The 20,016-nt window shown below is 27.6% G+C and overlaps 1 protein-coding gene and 1 long non-coding RNA gene across 4 annotated transcripts in view; one reads left to right on the forward strand and one right to left on the reverse strand.

Moving 5' to 3' along the window:
• Positions 1-20,016, reverse strand: part of LOC145939787 (uncharacterized) — a 268,796-nt gene that overhangs the window by 165,043 nt on the left and 83,737 nt on the right. The gene's annotated exons all lie outside the window — the stretch shown is intronic.
• LOC145939483 (glutamyl aminopeptidase-like) lies at positions 11,029-18,143 on the forward strand. The gene is made up of 13 exons (XM_083043813.1): positions 11,029-11,157; positions 11,880-12,384; positions 12,607-13,047; positions 13,153-13,336; positions 13,756-13,918; positions 14,194-14,275; positions 14,630-15,021; positions 15,412-15,692; positions 16,296-16,480; positions 16,786-17,115; positions 17,217-17,286; positions 17,484-17,579; positions 17,789-18,143. The coding sequence occupies exons 2-13, from the start codon at positions 11,903-11,905 to the stop codon at positions 17,879-17,881; spliced, it is 2,799 nt and encodes a 932-aa protein (XP_082899939.1). The 5' UTR covers positions 11,029-11,157; positions 11,880-11,902; the 3' UTR covers positions 17,882-18,143.

Below are 20,016 nucleotides of genomic sequence, written 5' to 3' on the forward strand. Positions count from 1 at the left end.
TGTTTAATGATTCTTTAGTTTTTCTCTTCAAGCGCACATAAAGTGAATTACTCTATCAGTATATCAAATATACTGAAGTATTAAAATTTCAAAATAGCATATATATATATATATATATATATACATATAATAAAAATAATCCCCAAAAAGTTTATTTTATAGCAAAATTAACTTGATATTGATTATTCTCTCCTTAACAGATATATAAAAACTGTAATCAAGAAACACAGTAGTGTCTGACATCAAGTTTATAATGAAATCGAGTCTATGTCTATATGCAAATTGACAAGTTATCGGATCTCAATAGCAGATTCGGAATATCATCGAAATATATGACAAGAGATCCTGTCAATGAAGAGTGCTCTATGATTCGAATATATGCAGAGAATGCAAATTATATTATTTCTCAACGATCCGCATAAATTAAGTATTTTGCTTTAAGGATAAGGGTAAAGCAAATAATTATTTCATAATTGAACGAACGAGAACGAAATATGCAGTGTATTCTTGGTAAAGGGAATTTTATTATCTACCGACAATTTCATTGCATTACACACACATACACACACATACACATACACATACCAAGAATGCAACGATTTATTCGGTGCGTTTCATTCCCGCTGGGCGCTATCTCACGACCTTAAAAGCGGCTAAACGATTCAATTTGTAGTAATTATAATGCAACTGTCGAGGATCTCGGGCCCCGGGAATGGGACGCTTTTTTCATTGAAACCATTTAAGACACGATGCGGCACGTGTGGGTGTCGTTTCTCGTCCGACACGATCGAAAAAGTAGTGCCCGAGCTGGACAATTTCGAGCTAATTTAAATGATATTGGACACGTCTGAGACTAATAACTCTAGACGGCGACTATGAGAGTCCGTAACTATGATTTATTGAATTAACGATCGGCACAAATTTGTCGTAAATAATAAATAAATTTGCAACTGCTTAGGATTTTTTAAAGTAAAGATTTATTATTTTTTATTTAATATAATATTATTTTATATATATATAATTGTTTATATTTAATATAATTATTTTATATAATATATTTATTTATATTTTTATTAATTTTATTAGTGGAGAAATATCTATTATCACATTTGATATGAGCTGACATGCTACAAATAACTAGCATATGAAAGGCATGTTCACCAATAAATAATCACGATATCTAAATAATTCATATATGTATAAAAAAGATAAAACACATTTATATAAAATAAGCATAAACATATTAAAATCTACAAAAGAATTTACATATAAGATACCATATGAGAAAAGTATTATTACTCCTATTAAAAAAAGTTATAAATGTTATCTTTGTAAATTTTGAAATATACTGATAATTTATAATATAAAAAGAAATTAAATAATGTAAAGTTATTTATTATTTATTATTTGTGCATTGATTATTTTGATACATTCTAATTTCTTTTACAGAGTTTTGTATTATAAGCTAATGAAACCGTTTTTATAACATACAGATAAATAAATTCTATTTAAATATTAATCCTCGCAATGTCACGCAACACACGAAAGCGAAATAAATACGATATGAAAGACGTGAATGTCAGATCATGCGATGAAACGCTGCGAGATATAGTAGCGAAATATCGCAAATAGAGGAAACCTACATATCAATGCACGTCATCGTTTACCCGTCGTTTCCTTGGACTTGGCGAATTGTCGTAGATACTCTTAAAATAGTTTTCCCAGAATAACGAAGAATTTAGACCACCAACGCGCGGCTCTTGTCTCAATTAACGCTTAAAGACTTATCCACACGAAACCACCACCCACTACGCTATTTAAGTACTATATTTGTGCGTAACGAGACTGACTTATTATCTTATAAGAAGGGAAGAGGGAAAGGCTGTGATACAATCTTAATTTTTGCGTGACGTCAGTGGAGATGAATTTAATGTCGAGGAATTATTATACCTACAATGTTACAAGCTTTCGTGAAAGCTCCTTTATCGACCTTTCTTTTATAAAATAAACCATTAATTATCTAACGTGACAAATAATGTCACAATGTAAATTTTAATTTAAAATATATATTACTGTACATGAGATAATTTTTTAAGCTAAAATTTCTTTCAAAAACTTGTATTAAAAAATAGATAATTATTCGTTTGTAAATTATAGAAATAAATATCAGATTATATAAAATTAAATCAAATTTATGCAATATTAGTATAATAGTAATATTTAAAAATAGACAACTTGAAAATATTTATCTCGCTCGCATCTGCAAGGATTTTAATAAAATCTCCAACGCAGTTGCTTGGTTCCTTGAATCTCTCTGCAAATTCCTGTAATCCGAATGAAATGACCGAGGAGTAAACTGATGACTTATCTTGCCATATAACAGACGATAAGTAAATTTCACAGAATTATTTCGCAAGCATAATTTTCATTCGCGTTAACCTTAAATTCAACAATGTATTCTAATAATATGTAATATAACATCTATATATTTCTTTTAAAATCTAGATTTGCTCATGCACAAAATTTATTTAATTTCTTGCGCTTGCAAATAAAAAGTGATTTACTTTTTTATTATCAATTTCATTATTTTCTTGCTATATAGAATATTATTTTACCATTAGTAATGTGTCATAGTTTTTTAAAATAAATTTTCTTTATAAATTTCTGACAAATTAAGCGCACGAATTTTAATTGGCGCTATATCTACGATGCTTCACCTGTGCGAAATCCAGGCGTAATCTGCGAAAATCTAGGCATGTGCCCGCGTATAACTGAAATCTGCCCGCGTAGTCGCTTGAGTTTTACAGCAAAGTGGGGTCAATTGGAGACGAGGACCTCGGTCGCCTCGCTCCCACACTCTGCAGAAATTTATTCTGTGGGCCTAATCGAGGCCGACCGCTCGGACGACGTGATGGACTAACGAGGAATGACGAGGGGAGCTGCTTTTCTCTCCGAAAGAGAGCACGACACTTTATTAGAGATAGATATTTGTCGATTCCAAAATGTTTATTGATACATCTTAAGTGATTATTTATTGAACGTTGATTAATTTTAGTTGCGTGTTTGAGAAACATCAATATTGTCAATTTATCCTTTAATCATTTTGTTAGTTTTTTGATACTAATAATATAGATATGATAATTGTAGTTACAATATATTTTTAAATTTTACAACCGTTCTATAATTATTATATCTCTGCTATTTTTGCAGAAAGTTCGTGAAGATTTCTTTATCATTTTAATGATTTCTACTTTTAATAATAATTAATATAAAAATACACGTTTTCTTTACAGACATACACTTATTTATTTCTTCTTATTGGTATATATTATTTATTATATTTTTTATTTTCTGATAACAATATGATATCCAAATATATTCAAAAAAATCAAAGAAACATCATAATGAATTTCTGCAATACAATACAAAAAAAGTGATGTAATTTTTCGACCCCCCAAAAAATACAAAATTATGTACGTACATAGAATAATCTCTTCTCTCTTAAGAGATTCTCCTTTCAAGGATGTACTTACAATTAGTAAAAGAATTTTACTTTAATATTTCATGACAAGATGTTCCTAGATCATTTGATAGCATTGGTTGTTCTAATTTTAATATATAACGCAATTTAATAATTTACAGATTAAAACTCTCTCGTCAAACAAACAATGAACCTAATGTTTATTTCTGTTTTACGACAAAGTGGCTTACCTGCTTCTGTCGAGTGCACTTCTTTCAATATGAAGCGCGTATGATGCGTAAGAAGGCACGTGGGAGAGCCGCCCACGCCATAGCACTATTCTTGAAGTTAATGCTGCTTATGCCCAGCGAATGCAAAATATGCTTCTGCTGACCTGTCGGAATGCTGCCTGTACCCTTTAAGCCGCTTCCACACGAAAGGGTCTTAAAGGAAGCTAATTTCTCGAACCTACCGATTGATAGTGCATATTTTGATTATAATATAGTATAATTATAGTTTCTAATTGCATCAAAAGATGATTGCGTAGAAATTTCACGCGCTCTTGCGTTGCATTCCATGAAATGAAGATGCGTTTCTCCGCATTTATGGAATCGAAAAGTAAATTAATTGAGGTTGCAGCGACTTCAATGCCTGGTTTTATAATAAAAACTACTTCATCCCCATTTCCTTTTGCTCTCTTAAAAGTTTTACTAATTCTTGTTTAATTAATTCTGACGGAATCCGCATATGCAGTTATCATTTATCTGCAATGGCGAACCGTGAGCGCCGACTCGAGATGCCAAAAGCATCTCTTCGGCTTATCTTCGCCGCAATCGGTATAAGCCGGTACGCACGTGATAGCCTTCGATGGAAAACAACCTGCGACTGTTCACCACTCGCGGTATGCCATCACGCACACCGATCGTCGAAGTATTTCGCGCGCAATTAATTGGATGAGCGAACGACCGAGCGAGAGATTTTAACAACGATGTGGAAATCGAGTCAAGAGCCGGCATAAACGATTATCAGGCTCCGACAAAAGGACAGACATCGTTGTTCGAACGTTGAGATACACCGTCTCGTTCCAGTTTAAACTTTAATTCTCATTTTATACATTTTTACAACTAATGTGATTTTTCTTATTTATCTGTTCTTTGTTCTCAATGCTTTAATCAGTTTTTTATAAGTAACAAAATAATATTATTATTATTATTATTTTAATTGTTAATCATTATAGCATTTATTACAACTTTAATTTAAAGGTAATTTGGATATTTAAAATAATTCCTTTTGCCATTAATTTGACATTATAATTCTTTGAATTAAATTAATGATATAAATTATTGATCCGAAAATTTAAAGCTTAATAATCAGATGGCATTTCTAATATTAACATTGTTAATTATTTTTGTAAATTATGTTCCAAAGATACTAACGAATTTAAGTTTCCTTGATAAGCTTAAATACGGATGATATAACAAATGCAATAAAGATATTTAAAATATTTCATTCTTATCTTGCATTAGAATCTTTAAGTGGCGATTGACCGCGTTACTTTTGACCTCATCGCCAAGCTTGGAACTTCTCATGTTTGTTTCTAATAAGATAAAGACGAATATTCTGTATAACATAATATCGCGCAGATCTTATGCGAGGACCATTAATGCTTTTTGCCGGCGGCCGTGTGTCATTGACGGTGCTTTTTATTAACCAGGCGCATAACTTTCTTTAGTGTCGCTCGTTTATGAGCGAGTAATTGCACGATTTCGGTATCCCAATCTGTGTATTCGAAGGCGGCGGAGGAAGGTAAAAAAATATGGAACATCGATATAATGGGCGCAACGCGAGTCTCCTCTTGATTACTGCGGCTGATGCCGCCGTTAAACCGATGCAGAAATTCCTCTCAAATTAAATCCGAATTACTCGTCGTATCCGTGAACGTAATTTTGTTAGCTACAAAACGAAGAATCGCTATATAATAACAAAAACGTCATTTCTTGATTTGCTTTTCCAACTAATCATTGGATAAATCATCCCTCTATTGTTCGTAGATTTAAATTGAAGTTGTATAAAATTAATCAGAATATAATAATTTATGATGATGATAATTTTACCGTTTTAATTGTTATAACAACGTAATAGAAATCGCTATTTACGGAGTTTAGCGACGGTTTTGTGCTATAAAAATGTGCGTCACAATTATGCATCACAAACGTGCAGCTAGTAAGGCTATAAATGAAGGAGGTGAATACGTGGGTGTTGTCATTCGCCGATCATAAGATAAATAAATTTCTATAGCACTCTTGTCGGCGTTGTAGATCGATATGAATAGATGACGAGACGGGATCGACTTATTTTTGCTGCATCACCGTCCTTCGCTTTAACATTCACGATCTCTACATTAAAGTATTTCTGCTTATCTAGACGTATGACAGACAGCATTAAAAACATACACACACATTTTCATAAATAATTACTATACAGCATTACGTCATTCATATACTTCAGCTGTTTTATTTTAGAGAGTTATTACTATTATTATCTTATATTTGGTTTAGTGACATCTTAATTTTTTAATACTAGAACAACACACACAAGTGCGCGCAATGCGCGCACTATTCTTTGATTTTATATAAAAAAAAGGATATTTTTATATAAAGTTTGTTTCAACTTGATTAATATTTTTTGATAGAAATCAGCTGATTAAAGCGTTAATTTGTTAATTAAATTTTAAAATAATAGTATATAATAGAAATTATAAAATAATATGTTTTAAATAAAATGTTATAGTACATTAAACTCGATTAATATTTTTTGACAGAAATCAGCTGATAATTGTGCAGCGTATGGGGTCCGCGGTTTAAAAATATTAATTTTCAATATTTTAAAGCGAGCCAAAAATTAATCTTTCATATATTTTATCAGTACATTGTTTGCACATTTTGATGGTACCATCAGCATACCAGCCTACAAACTTTTTGATCTAATATACGTAAAATGAATCCGCGCCGTAAGGGGTCCGCGATTTAAAAATTTTAAATTCCAATTGTTTAAAGCGAGCCAAAAATTAATCGTTTATATATTTCAATAGTGTATTGTTTGCAGATTATTTTGGTATCATAAGCATATCAGCGTACTACTTTTTTGATCTAATAAACGTAAAATGAATCCGCGCCGTATGAGATCCGCGGCTTAAAAATTTTAATTTTCAGTATTTTAAAACGCGCCAAAAATTATTCGTTTACATATTTCAACAGTACATTGCCTGCACATTATGATGGTACCATCACCATACCAGCCTACAAACTTTTTGGTATAATATACGTAATATAACTGTGCGCCGTATGGGATCCGCGGCTCAAAAATTTTAGTTTTCTATATTTTAAAACGAGCCAAAAATTAATCGTATATAAGTTTCAATAGTGTATTGTTTGCAGATTATTTTGGTACCATAAACATATCAGCGAACTACCTTTTTGGTCTAATAAACGTAAAATTAATCCGCGCCGTATGAGATCCGCGGCTTAAAAATGTTAATTTTCAGAATTTTAAAACGCGCCAAAAATTATTCGTTTACATATTTCAACAGTACATTGCCTGCACATTATGATGGTACCATCACCATACCAGCCTACTAACTTTTTGGTGTAACATACGTAATGTAATTGTGCGCCGTATGGAATCCGCGGCTTAAAAATTTTAGTTTTTAATATTTTAAAACGCGCCGAAAATTAATCTTTCATATATTTTAACTGTACATTGCCTGCACATTATGATGATACCATCAGCATACCAGCGTACTACTTTTTTGGTCTAATATACGTAAAATGAATCCGCGCCGTATGGGGTCAGCGGCTTAAAATTTTAATTTTTAATATTATGCGTAACTATATACATATATCGCGGTAATAGATGTCGAACTCATTTCTACTGCGCATTCGCAATTCGAATTATGTTAAGATTATCGAAAAGTGTCGGACGAAATATATTTATGACTCTAATTAAGGAAATATTTATTGTCCTTAAAAATTGCTACGAAACCTTAATTGTTAATTTGGATTTATGTCTCACTTCTATTTTTAACTTAATAAATATATTACTTTATAATTAAATTAATAAATTTAAAAATATTAATATAGCGAGCTAATTAAATTTTAAAATAATAATATGTTATAAAAATTAAAATAGCAATATGTTGTGAATAATATGTTGTAATATTTTATCCTCGATTAATATTTTTGTTACAGAAATCAGCTGATTAAAACGTAAAATTGCTAATTAATTCTTAAAATAAGAATATGTTATAACATTTAAAATAATAATATGTTTTAAATAATGTATTATAATTCCTTAAATTCGATTAATATTTATAACAGCTATCAGTTGATTTCTGTCAAAAAATATTAATCGCAGATAAGGCATTATAACATATTATTTATAACATTATTATATTAATTTTTATAACATATTTTTATGTTAAAATTTATTTAGCAATGTAATGCTTTAATCATCTGATTTCTATCAAAAAATATTAACCAAGTTTAAACAAACTTTATATAAAAATATTATTCTTTTTTATTTAAAATCGAGGAATGGCGTAACGCGCGCTTTTGTTATTGTAATCTTTTTTTAAAAAAGACATTAAGTCGATTCTCGCAAGTATTTTTGCCTTTTTTCCGCCAAAATATTAATCAAGTTTAAAGTATAATAACATATTATTTAAAACATTATTATTTTATTTTACTTTTTGGACTAACTGTCAAACTGTTAACTGCTAACCCTCGCGATGACAGCCTTTCGATCCTACGAGTATAATACACAACGCAAATATCAAAAATATTAATCAAGCTTAAAGTATTATCACATATTATTATTTTATTTTATTTTATTTTGGACTAACTGTCAAACTGCTAACTGCTAACCCTCGCGATGACAGTCTTTCGATGCTACGAATATGACACACGCGAATCGACAGAGAACCAATCAGCATTGCAGAAAAGAGGCAACAATACTTCGAGACTTTCGAGAATCGACTTAACATGCACTTTTTAGAAATAACTAAATCTAAAATATTTTTGTCTAAGTGATTTTTACAATAAAATAGGATAAATAGAGATAAGATATATATTTTTAATATTTAAAAATAAAATTATTTGTGATAGCGCATCTATTTTTTATGTTTACTCCGTTAATGATTATTTTCATAAATATTGCTATGATAGAAATATAAAAAAAGAGAAATTTTATAAATATTGTAATAATTTTTCTAGCACAATGTATTTATCAAGAAATTGACTTCTTGTTGCATTTTAGTCATCGATAAATTTTCAGTCTCTCTCTCTCAACTTGTACTTGTAGAAAGGGAGAAAGCTACAGCGAAGAGAGCAAGAGAAGAGAAGGAAAAGAGCTACGAACATGTGCTTTGATCTAGTCTTAAATTATGTAAAACATAAATTATATATAAAACAGTATACTTTCGAAAACAAAACACGATGAAAATAAATTAAATCATAAACAATGCTTCTTTGTAAATATGAATCACCTATCTTATTATACAATATTCACATTGAAAACATATACACACACACACTCACGCGTATACATATATATAATAAGTTGGAAAATATTGAACAAGACTTGCACAAAGATGCTATTATCTTACAATTAAACTATTAGAGATTATTATTGGAAAAGTTTGTGACAGCTTAAAATAAAACTGGCGATTGTGTATAATTAATTTTCCATTAAAACGCGATATTATATAAAAATCTTCGCGTAATTATGTTTAAATAATGCTTTATATAGTTATATATTATAATTCTTTTAAATAATATATAGTATTATAATTCTTAAAAATTGCACAAAGATGCTATTATCTTACAATTAAACTATTAGAGATTATTATTGAAAAAGTTTGTAGCTTAAAATAAAACTGGCGATTGTATAATTGATTTTCCATTAAAGTGCGATAATGTATAAAAATATTCGCGTAATTATATTTAAATAATGCTTTATATAGTTATATATTATAATTCTTTTAAATAATATATAGTATTATATATAATTCTTAAAAATTGTAATAAACAATTGCAGATACGACAAAATTACAAAAATAACAACAGATGACGAATCTCGGAATCTCCGTGCAAATGAGCCGCGTTTAAGAGGCTTTTATTTTCGGATCTCCGTGAATGTGACGTGATGTTGCGTCGGTTTCGTTATTTCGAACCCGCGATCGGGACTCCAGCTGGAACAACCATAACACCAACCTCGTTATTCGGTGCTAATGACGCTACGCGGCCTGAATTTATGGTGTTGAGAGTTAAGGGTCTCCCGCGATTTCTCTCGGGGATTATGCGAGGGAGAAATGCGCTACATATAAATCGAGCTTTCGCGGAAGCTTTTACGCGCCTCTGATAAACACATGAAAAGTAGCGTGATTATGAATTATTAACTTAATTAAGAACCATCAATGTTTTTGAAACATGTAACAAAAAATGTAAGAGTATGTTTGACAAACACACATTAGACATAATTTTATCAATTCTTTATAAATTTTAATGATAATAAAAAAACCACAAAAATACAAAATAATTCTTCTAAAATTATATTGGAATACAGAAACTTTTTAAACAATTAAGTTAGGATTACAAAACAATTAAGTTAACATTTACAAAATAAAAAATTAGCTATGTGTACTATAACGCATAAAATAACTTAGATATTCCCAAGAACTTATATTATTTATTATTAGAAAAACGAACAAAGAAAATGACTGCAATAAAAATCAAGTTAGAATAGATTCATAGAATAGATTCATCACATACTCGCGTTCTAGATACATAATTTTATCGGTTTTATATATTGTAGAGCGGTATTTGTCGTAATAATACTCAAGGATATCTAGAAAATAAAGCATGTACAAACTGTTCCAAAACAATCACATGTCCTTTTCATCACTTTTATGGTTAAACTGAAAGCTGTCTTTCTTGTGCAAAATTAGCAAAAAATGATATTTTAATTTTCATAATGTATAATATCATTGTATAATATTATTAAGTTTCAAGTAAAATACCATTTCAATCTATTAAATATTAATCGAGGACTCTATTATTTTATTGTTATCTAGTGCATTAAAAATCTTTTATTTTTAATTTAATTTAATTATTTAATATATGTGTGTCGATCTGTGAACAAGAATCACTGATTCATAATCAACCAAGAAATATCTGAGAAAAAATAAGAAATTAATTTGTAATAAGAAGTCTAAGAAGTTAATTTTTGTAATATTACATAAATTGTTCAGTAAATCATGATATAAGCGACAAAGAGTTAAAAAATAAAAAAAAATTAAAATATAAAATGTAATTTCTAAATTGTTTATGAGCATTACAAAAAAATAGTTAAATTTCAAAGCAATATGAGAATATATTTCATATATTGATACTTGATTGTGTCAATAAATTAGGAAAACAGTTACTGGCGACCTTAGAGCTTATTTACATACATGACATTACAGACTTATTATAGTATTGTCGAGATTGTCGTCAGTTTTCGGTGATCTCTCGGAACAGTAAGATTGTAATTGTGTGATATATACTTCTGGCAATAAGAACGTGTGCGGTGATAATGTGCTAATTGTAGTTTATTTCAATTAAGAATCATATCTCAATCTATATAAAATTTCAGTATAAGAGGTAAGTCATTAGAAAAAAAATATCTATATATAGTTTCTTCTTGAAGATAAAGAAGTAGAACACAATTCAAATAATTATAAGATACAAACAAGTACAAGTTTAATTTTTAAAGGTCATCTTTTTCAGAATTAACAGTATTATTAATATAAGTAATATAGATGATTTCAAGCGTGCAATATATATTTAAATAATCTTAAATTTAAATATTTAGGATCGAACTAAAATATTTAAGGAAACAATAATTTGTTGCTCAATAATTATTTTAGAAATTATTATCATAAGATACAAATGCAAAAAGTTACAAAATGAGTTATATATAAATAATTGCATGTAAATCTACTATAATGATATATTTTATTAAATATAATATAAATTCGTTTGCTTAGCCTTTTTCTCTAATCACAGAAAGTATGGTAAAATCATCCTTATGTTATCACAACATATATGTTGAACATAAATTATAATATCGAGAATATTATTACGATTATGTAAATTTAGTTAAATTCGTAAGAATAATGTACACATTGCATATCGATGTGTACAATAATAAATCATATTAATCTTTTTTCTAATTATCTCTGCTTAATAAAAATTAATCCTGTATTCATTTCCGTTCTTTTTCATTAAAAAAAATTAAAAAAATAAAAATAATGGAAAGAGAGTTCTGCATTGTATTTTATTTATACTTATATTTTTTAAAATAAGAAATTACATTATTACAGATACTCGAAACGAGAGATTTGGCATGGGGAGACTATTGTTAAAGCTGTTATTAAACAGTCTAATATTTATAAACGCAAGAGCTTTTTTCTTTAGCAGTTTTTTTAAAAATGACTTGCCAAATGGATATCGTTTACCGGATTACGTTATACCACAACATTATAACATCAAGTTAGAACCATATTTCGAAGTAGAAGGAAAAAGTTTTATCTTCTCCGGCAGATGCGAGGCATACGTCCAGATTATCAATCCAACGTGGTACTTAAGTTTGCACGCACAAAAGCCGCAAATAGAAATACAAAATACTACCGTCATCAATACAGAGTCATTAGATCTTTATAACCCGACAAATACTACGTATAACAATGAAACTCATATTCTCATCTTTACCTTCGATTATGAATTATCAAATGGACATTATTTATTAAACATGAGCTTCATCGGTCTCTCAGATAATGATGGAAACTTCTTCAGAGCTCCTTACATAAATTATAATAGAAATAAAATGTGAGTATATGTTAAAAATACTGTAATAAAATATTGTAAAATACCTATAATAATATACGTTGAAATATTATTCTTCAAACACGATTCGTAAAACGTGTGTATCTATACATATATATATAATATATTCTCTAATCTTATATTTTATTACAACTTTTAATGCCAGCAATTTCTAATGCTGGTTAAATATTTGTTGTTATATGAAATTTTATTAAAATGTGGTAGGTGGTTTGTCGCAACACAATTCGGGGTAATTGGGGCTCGACAATTGTTTCCATGTTGGGACGAGCCAGCATTCAAGGCGACGTTTAATATTACTGTTAGACATCATATAACGTATTTGTCTTTATCGAGCATGCCGACACAAAATATAACTCTCGAATATGAAAATAACAAAGTGTGGACACGCTTCAGAACCACTCGTTTAATGTCTACTTATCTCGTATCGCTTGTACTACATGATATTCATTCGTTATGGTTCCATAATGGTGACGCACGATATGAACCGTTGTTATTACAAGACGTAATGTTTGCAAAAAATCTCACTCACAACGTCACAATGCGCTTCAGAAACGAATGGAAATATTCTGAGAATCTTTCGTACGTGCATCATCTCATAACTCGCGGAGGTCCTCAGCATAATGGCATGGGACTTATTCTTTATAGGTAATATAATTAGAATTAGAGTATGACAATTGAAATATGAAGAATCATTAAACATCATATTTGTCATAAAACTTATATAATCACATTATTTACAATGATTTTTAGAGTATCAAATGTTTTCTATAATGAAATATTAGATCCTGTTTCGCACAAAATAAAAGCAGCGTGTATAGTAGCATACGAAGTGGCACGTCAATGGTTTAATAATCTGATCAGCCCATCTTGGTGGTCTGATTATTGGTTGAACGAGGGTATTGCTAGGTTGTTGGGAATGGATATCGTCAACAAGGTTGTTTATTTTATTTAGTTACACATATAGTTTCAATTATGCACAGTTAAACAAAACATTTGTTAATAAAAGAACAATAAAACTTTTTTATAAATGCACTAAGAAATCATAAATTGATTAAATTTCTAAATTATAAAAAAATCTGAAATATAAAGAATGATTTAATCAAGTTAAAAATATAACACGTTAATTTAAATATAAAAAAGCATAATTGCAATAACATCTAATCTCAAATAATTAGTCGCACATATAAAAAAATAAAAAAGCACACTTAATAAAAAATAAAAAAGCTATCTGTTCGTAGTAATAGTAAATAATTATTGTCGCTTAATGCGAAAAATATGCACGAACTTTTTTTATTAAAAATATTTATTGATTATTTAAATATTAAATTTTCATATTAAAACTTTTATTTATAGATTTTTCAAGATTCCCGTATGTTGAATCTGTTTGCAGTCCAAAGTAAACAAGAATCTCTTCATTTGGATCATTTTTTATCGGGTATTATGAATCCTCTTATTTCGAAAGTTAACAAATCCTCTGAAATTGATTCACTTTTCTCTTTTTCTTATTACATCAAGGGTAAGACAAAGCAACTTTAATAATATATAATTATTAAATTGTCCATAAATTCCTGAACGTAAATATCACAAAAGAATTAGGAAGAATAAACACAAGTTTGTTTTTCCGCAGTTCATTTATTAATCTTATAGGGAAAAAAAGGAAAAAAAATTAATGTAAAATTAAACGTATAAAACATTTCTTTATACAATTACAGATGCTCTCATGAATTTATGGACACTAGAATAAATTTAAATGTATTTAATTTTACACTCTTTATGATGTGATTATCGCAGCACCTGTTATATTGCGTATGTTGCAACAACTTCTTACGGACAAAGTGTTCCAACAAGGTATTGAGATATTTCTTAGCAAACAGTGAGTAACATAATAGTTACGTATTATAGAAATAATCAATTAAAAGAATTTTCTAAAATATTTGTAATTTTTCTGTCTTATATTATTTATTTTCTTCATTTTCTAATCTTCTCCAATTTTACTATGTTCTTTCCTTTTTCGGGCAACAATCTACTTCTATTTTTATTTATTCCAGTTTCTATATCTCGAATTTTTATATCCCGAATCACACATTCTTTATTAAATTATAATTTAAGTAATTTACATCAAATTATGTTTCAAAATTATATGTACATATTAAAATGTAATTGCATTTATACAATCTATAGTTTGTAATACCTATTGTCAATAATTTATAATTTTTTACGAATTTAGTAAGTTTAGTTCGGCAACTATTGATGATTTCTGGAGTGCTATGCAAGTTGCTCAAAATGTATCAGAAATACCCAATATTAAAAAATTTGACGTAAAAGAAATAATGAATACTTGGACAAAGCAAAAGCATTATCCCGTGCTGAAGGTTACACAATCTGAAAGTAATGATTCTAAATATTTAAGAATATCGATAGAAAATGTTTACAGTTTGGCTAAAGATGATTGGTTTATACCTATTACTATAATTACTATAAGACAGAAACCAGATTTTAAGGTAGTGCATTATACATGGCAATATTACTGGAAAGCACAGCTGGATCATATTGATAATCCATCTGTAGAATTTGATATATCTAGAGAAGATGAATTGATAATAGTTAACTTACAACAAGGTTGGTAAATATTAATTAGTTAATTTTTTATACTTTAGTTTATTATATATATATTTAAGGTTTTATACACAGATTATTTTTACGGCTGCATTTATATATTTTAATAAAAATACAAGATACTTCCCTGACATTAAATAAACACGATAATATATGAATTTATAATGTAAAATATTATTATAAACTATTTAGACACTGAATTTAAATTCTATTTTAAATATAATACTAATATAATATTATACAAGATATTTTAAATATAATTAAATACTATATAGAATATAAATATTTTTATATTTTGAACATAAAAGAAAGGAGAAAAACAGATATTTAAAGATATTTTCTAATAAATTCCATGAAAAGGATCTAATAAAACATAATATATATTTACAATAGGATATTATCGTGTCAATTATGAACCTGAAAACTGGCGAAACATTGCGAGATATTTGAACTCTGCAAATTATATGAACATACATGTTCTTAATCGTGCTCAAATCATCGATGACGCCTTTTATTTCTTCTCGATGCTTCAACTCAATTTGTCTACATTTTTGGAACTTACGGAATACTTATCGCAAGAGACAGATTATGTGGCATGGTATCCTATGATCAAAGCTCTTGAAAATATGTCAAGTATCTTTCCAATTTTAGATAAAAGTGTCGATTTATTTAAGGTAAATAATAACAGATTTTTCGTCAATAAAAGTTTACGTATTAGATTGTTGCATAATATATAAAATATATAATAATCAAAATTGTAAAAAGGTAATTTCGAGGATAATGAAGTATATATATCCGAAAAAATTCAGTTGTTTATCTATAATTTTATTTAGATAAAGAATTGAAAATTTATAAAGAAAATACTTGTGTATTCTCAATTTTACGTTTCAGATGTTAAACATTCTATGTTAATAATAAATTGTTTGCATGTTACTGTTAATATAATTTCAATTATGGGTATAAAAATTATATTATATGCTAATTTAAAAATTTCTTAAAGTTATATATCCAGTTTTAAGATAGCAATTTAATGAAAACCTCTGAATGAAAAGAATTTCGATTACTTTCGTTACAAATATATTATTATTCAAAAATTTGTCAAAACATTTTACAAAATTGTGATATAAATTTGTAAAATTTAAATATTTTTTAATAACAATTATCACTTACCAATTGAAAACAAATTTTTTTATAATTTACATTATATTTTTTTTATTATAAAAAAATAACGTACAATATTTTAAATGTACAATTCTAATTATTTAACAAATTTTTAGAAAAACATGTTAGAAATATTGAATGGAGTCCTTGAACATATTGGATACGAAGAACGTTCTGAAGAAGACTATCTTACTAAATGTTTAAGGCAAGAGGTCGCCAAATGGGCATGTACTCTCGAGCACTCCAAATGCTTACAAATGGCTAAATATAAATTAAAGCAACATCTCAACCATCATGAAAAGTAATTTTTTATAATCGTTTTGTCACAGTTATATTTTCTTGTATCTTGTAAGGCTTGCTACACTGTAAAAAAAATGTAATGTATTACATAAAAATTTGTAAAATTACATAAATAATAAGTGTAAAATTTCATGATAAATAATGAAAATATATACATTTTTTACACTGATTATTTATGTAATTTTACATATTTTTTATGTCATTTTACATTTTTTTTACAGTGTAAATAATGTTAAAAATAATCGGTTATATAGATGTACATGTTCTAAATATTTTTATAATAGATCTTTTTTACATATTGTATAGACTTTTACCGTGGTGGAAGGAATGGACATACTGTAAAGGTATAATGACAGAGAAAAATTTAACTGGTATTTGGAAGATAATATTTGAAAAATGGATGTCAGACTCTGATAATAGACTTTTAGAATTTCTAACTTGCATTGCACATCCTAATTCCATTAAAGAATATTTGGACGATAAAAAACTAGAAGTATCTATTTCTTTGAAAAATATATCTTTAAAATTTCGAGACATTGATCGTGTTAATAGATTTCTTTTCACAATTATGAAGCATGCAAAGAACAATGAAATACTTGAGTATATATTAAATAATTTTGAAGAATTAAAACCCAGGTAAAATATAATAGTTTTCTTTATAAATATATATTATTTTCGCAATTCACACATGTAAATACGCATCATGCAAATATGTACATGCTATTTCGGTTTTACAGAGAAGTTAATACGGTTGCAGCATTGATTATTATAATTAATCATGTATATTCTAAGACTCAACTAGAGAAGGTAAATTTTGAGAAATTTTGTACTCTGTATACTCATTTATTAGTATCACGATATTAATCCGATATTATCTATCTTTCTATACTATATTTGCACAAAATTTCTTAATCTAATTATGCTAAAAAAACTAAATTATGCATTAAACTTTTGTGCAAAGCTAAATTATATTTTATTACGGGAAATATTTTAATTTATTTTAGATTACAAAGTTTGTGGAAAATAATCTAAGAAAAGAGATTATTACTGTTAAGAACGTATTAATAGAGAATATGTTCTTTCATAACGAGTTTGACAAGGTAAATTTTGTGGTCTCAGATATCATATTCATTTCAATGTTTTTTTATTTAACATAAATATTTTGTATCTTTGTAGATACTCAAATAAATAATTTGTTTTAACCATCTTATATAAATAATTTGTTTTAATGATAAAAATTAGAAATTATGTTATGTTGTCATAGTGCAAAAAAATTGTTGACAATAGATATAAAAATAATTTATTTTAGGTACATGAATATGTGAGAAATTTGGCAAATCAACGAATTTCATTTATCACTCACAAAATAAGAAAACGCACCAATGAAATCATGCTTTTCTGAAATCGGTCAAAGAAAAATTGTCAAATTTGAATAATTTATCTATCAAATCTATAAATAGTACAAATTGTACTATATTTGCACATATCTATCTCAAGTATAAGTAACTTTTTGTATTATTCTTATTTATTCTGACAAATCTTTAAAATATAAGGAATATTAACGAAGACTTAAAAAAAATCTATCAATTCTAATTATTACCGTAGAATATAAAACTATTCGAAAAAATTCTATAAGCTTTGAAAATATAATAACGCAAAAAAGAATTTATAGATGTGTGTAAAACATATTACTATTGCTATATAAAGACAGAATAAAGTATAATTCTGTCAAATATATATTTAATCAAATATATTTAGTCAAATAAATATATATGTATATATATATATTTGATTATTATATAATATATATATTTAATATATATATTAAATAGACTTAATTCTCGAGGGTGTTTTTTACTCTAAATAATTATATTACTGCCTCTTTAAAAATACACAAACGACAATTTTTTCGAATTTAACAATATAAATGTATACATATAAAATAAATTCAAAAAAAAATTTCTTAAGATGTTTCTTATTCTGAAAGATATATCTTTATTCTTATGCGTATCTTCATAATTATTACATATCAGTTTTAATTACTTTTTGCACTTCTTTTATTTGTATTATTATTAAAATTACTGTTATATGTTTGTATCTCTTATTTATAATACATAAATTATGCAGTACAATTTCTTATATTGTTATCTTTTTCTATTTATTACATTTTCCAAAAATTCTTGTTTCATTATTACAAACATGAAATTATAATTTCCTAATGCAATTGTCATAATGAGCAATATTTTTTATATTTTATAATACATTTGTATAAGTTTTGATAAAGTGCATCAGTATTTCATTGCTAAAAAATAAAAAATATATCAGTTTAGGAGATCTATATTTATATAGCATATATAATATATGTATATAATATATGTATATCATTTTGTTTAATCTAATCGAATATTATAATGACGCGCGCGAAGCAAAATTATATTCTAATAAAATATTAAAAATTGTAATGCATACATAAAAATATATTAATTAATTATGCAATGCATAAAAATATATTAATTAATTATGCAATACATAAAAATATTTAAATCTTTAATGCGAGCAAAAAAATGCAATTTTCTACAAGAATATTTCGATCAAAATATCTGTGCGTTTCCACGTATGTCCTGCCACGCTACACGTCTCGCGCGAGACGCGAGACTGATGCTCACCACCCACCACCGAGCGCTCGCAAGACTGCGCAGCGTGTCGCCACCTGTCAGCGAAACCTAACTTTACAGCCAAGAATGAACCGAGCCTGGCGAAGTACTGCTCTCTTTCTATGCTTTCCATTAGACGCGTGCGTACCATACGTCCGCTACGATGCACGTCTCACATGAAACTAATCCCCACCACCGCAAGACTCCTGCGCAGTGGTGTCGTCGCCTGACAGCGAAATATAACTTCACAGCCAAGAAGCTCGAGAGTCGAGAGTCAAGCCACAGTGTGTGGCCGAGCCCGGCGAAGACTACATTGCTCTCGAGTGGAGCTAAAATCTCTTTTCTTTTCTCTTTAAATATCAAATACCAGAACCTACTGCTGAGTTATAAAAATTGCAATATGTGTGTACACACATATATATAATGTCGTTAGACACACATACATTCTATAAATAAAGTATGATTTGACAAGTATGGAATACTTATATAAAAATATTTTATTAAAATAAATACTGTCATAAAAAAGTAGTTCCATTAATATAAAAAAATTAATTTTTATTTTTAAAATCATATATAAAACATTCACATATAATGAAAATAGAGGCATCCTACTAATTAAAATGTGTGTGTCAATCAATTTAATTTAATGATAAGGATAATTTTATGCATATGTAACAAATAAAATCGATTAATGACTTGATAAAAATGAAATTTTTTCCTACTGCTAAAGGAGATTTCAATTTTAAGCTGTCGTCCAATTTTTCAATTTTCTTAGCATTTAAAAAACGATAGTTATATTTAAAAATGTATAACTAATCTTTAATACTTATTACTTTTGTTATAAATAATTTTTTGCCTGATTTCTTGAATATAAATCGTCATT

This window comes from Prenolepis imparis, unplaced genomic scaffold (genome assembly GCF_030444845.1).
Source record: "Prenolepis imparis isolate NDT839.2.m4 unplaced genomic scaffold, iyPreImpa1.0 SCAF_8, whole genome shotgun sequence".
In the NCBI taxonomy this organism is placed as follows: Eukaryota; Metazoa; Arthropoda; class Insecta; order Hymenoptera; family Formicidae; genus Prenolepis; species Prenolepis imparis.

Coding starts and splice junctions, on each gene's coding strand:
- LOC145939483 (XM_083043813.1), top strand. CDS start 11,903: ATGGGGAGACTATTGTTAAAGCTGTTATTAAACAGTCTAATATTTATA. Junction 15,693..16,295: donor AAAGTGTCGATTTATTTAAG/GTAAATAATAAC, acceptor ACAAATTTTTAG/AAAAACATGTTAGAAATATT. Junction 17,116..17,216: donor TTTGAAGAATTAAAACCCAG/GTAAAATATAAT, acceptor TCGGTTTTACAG/AGAAGTTAATACGGTTGCAG.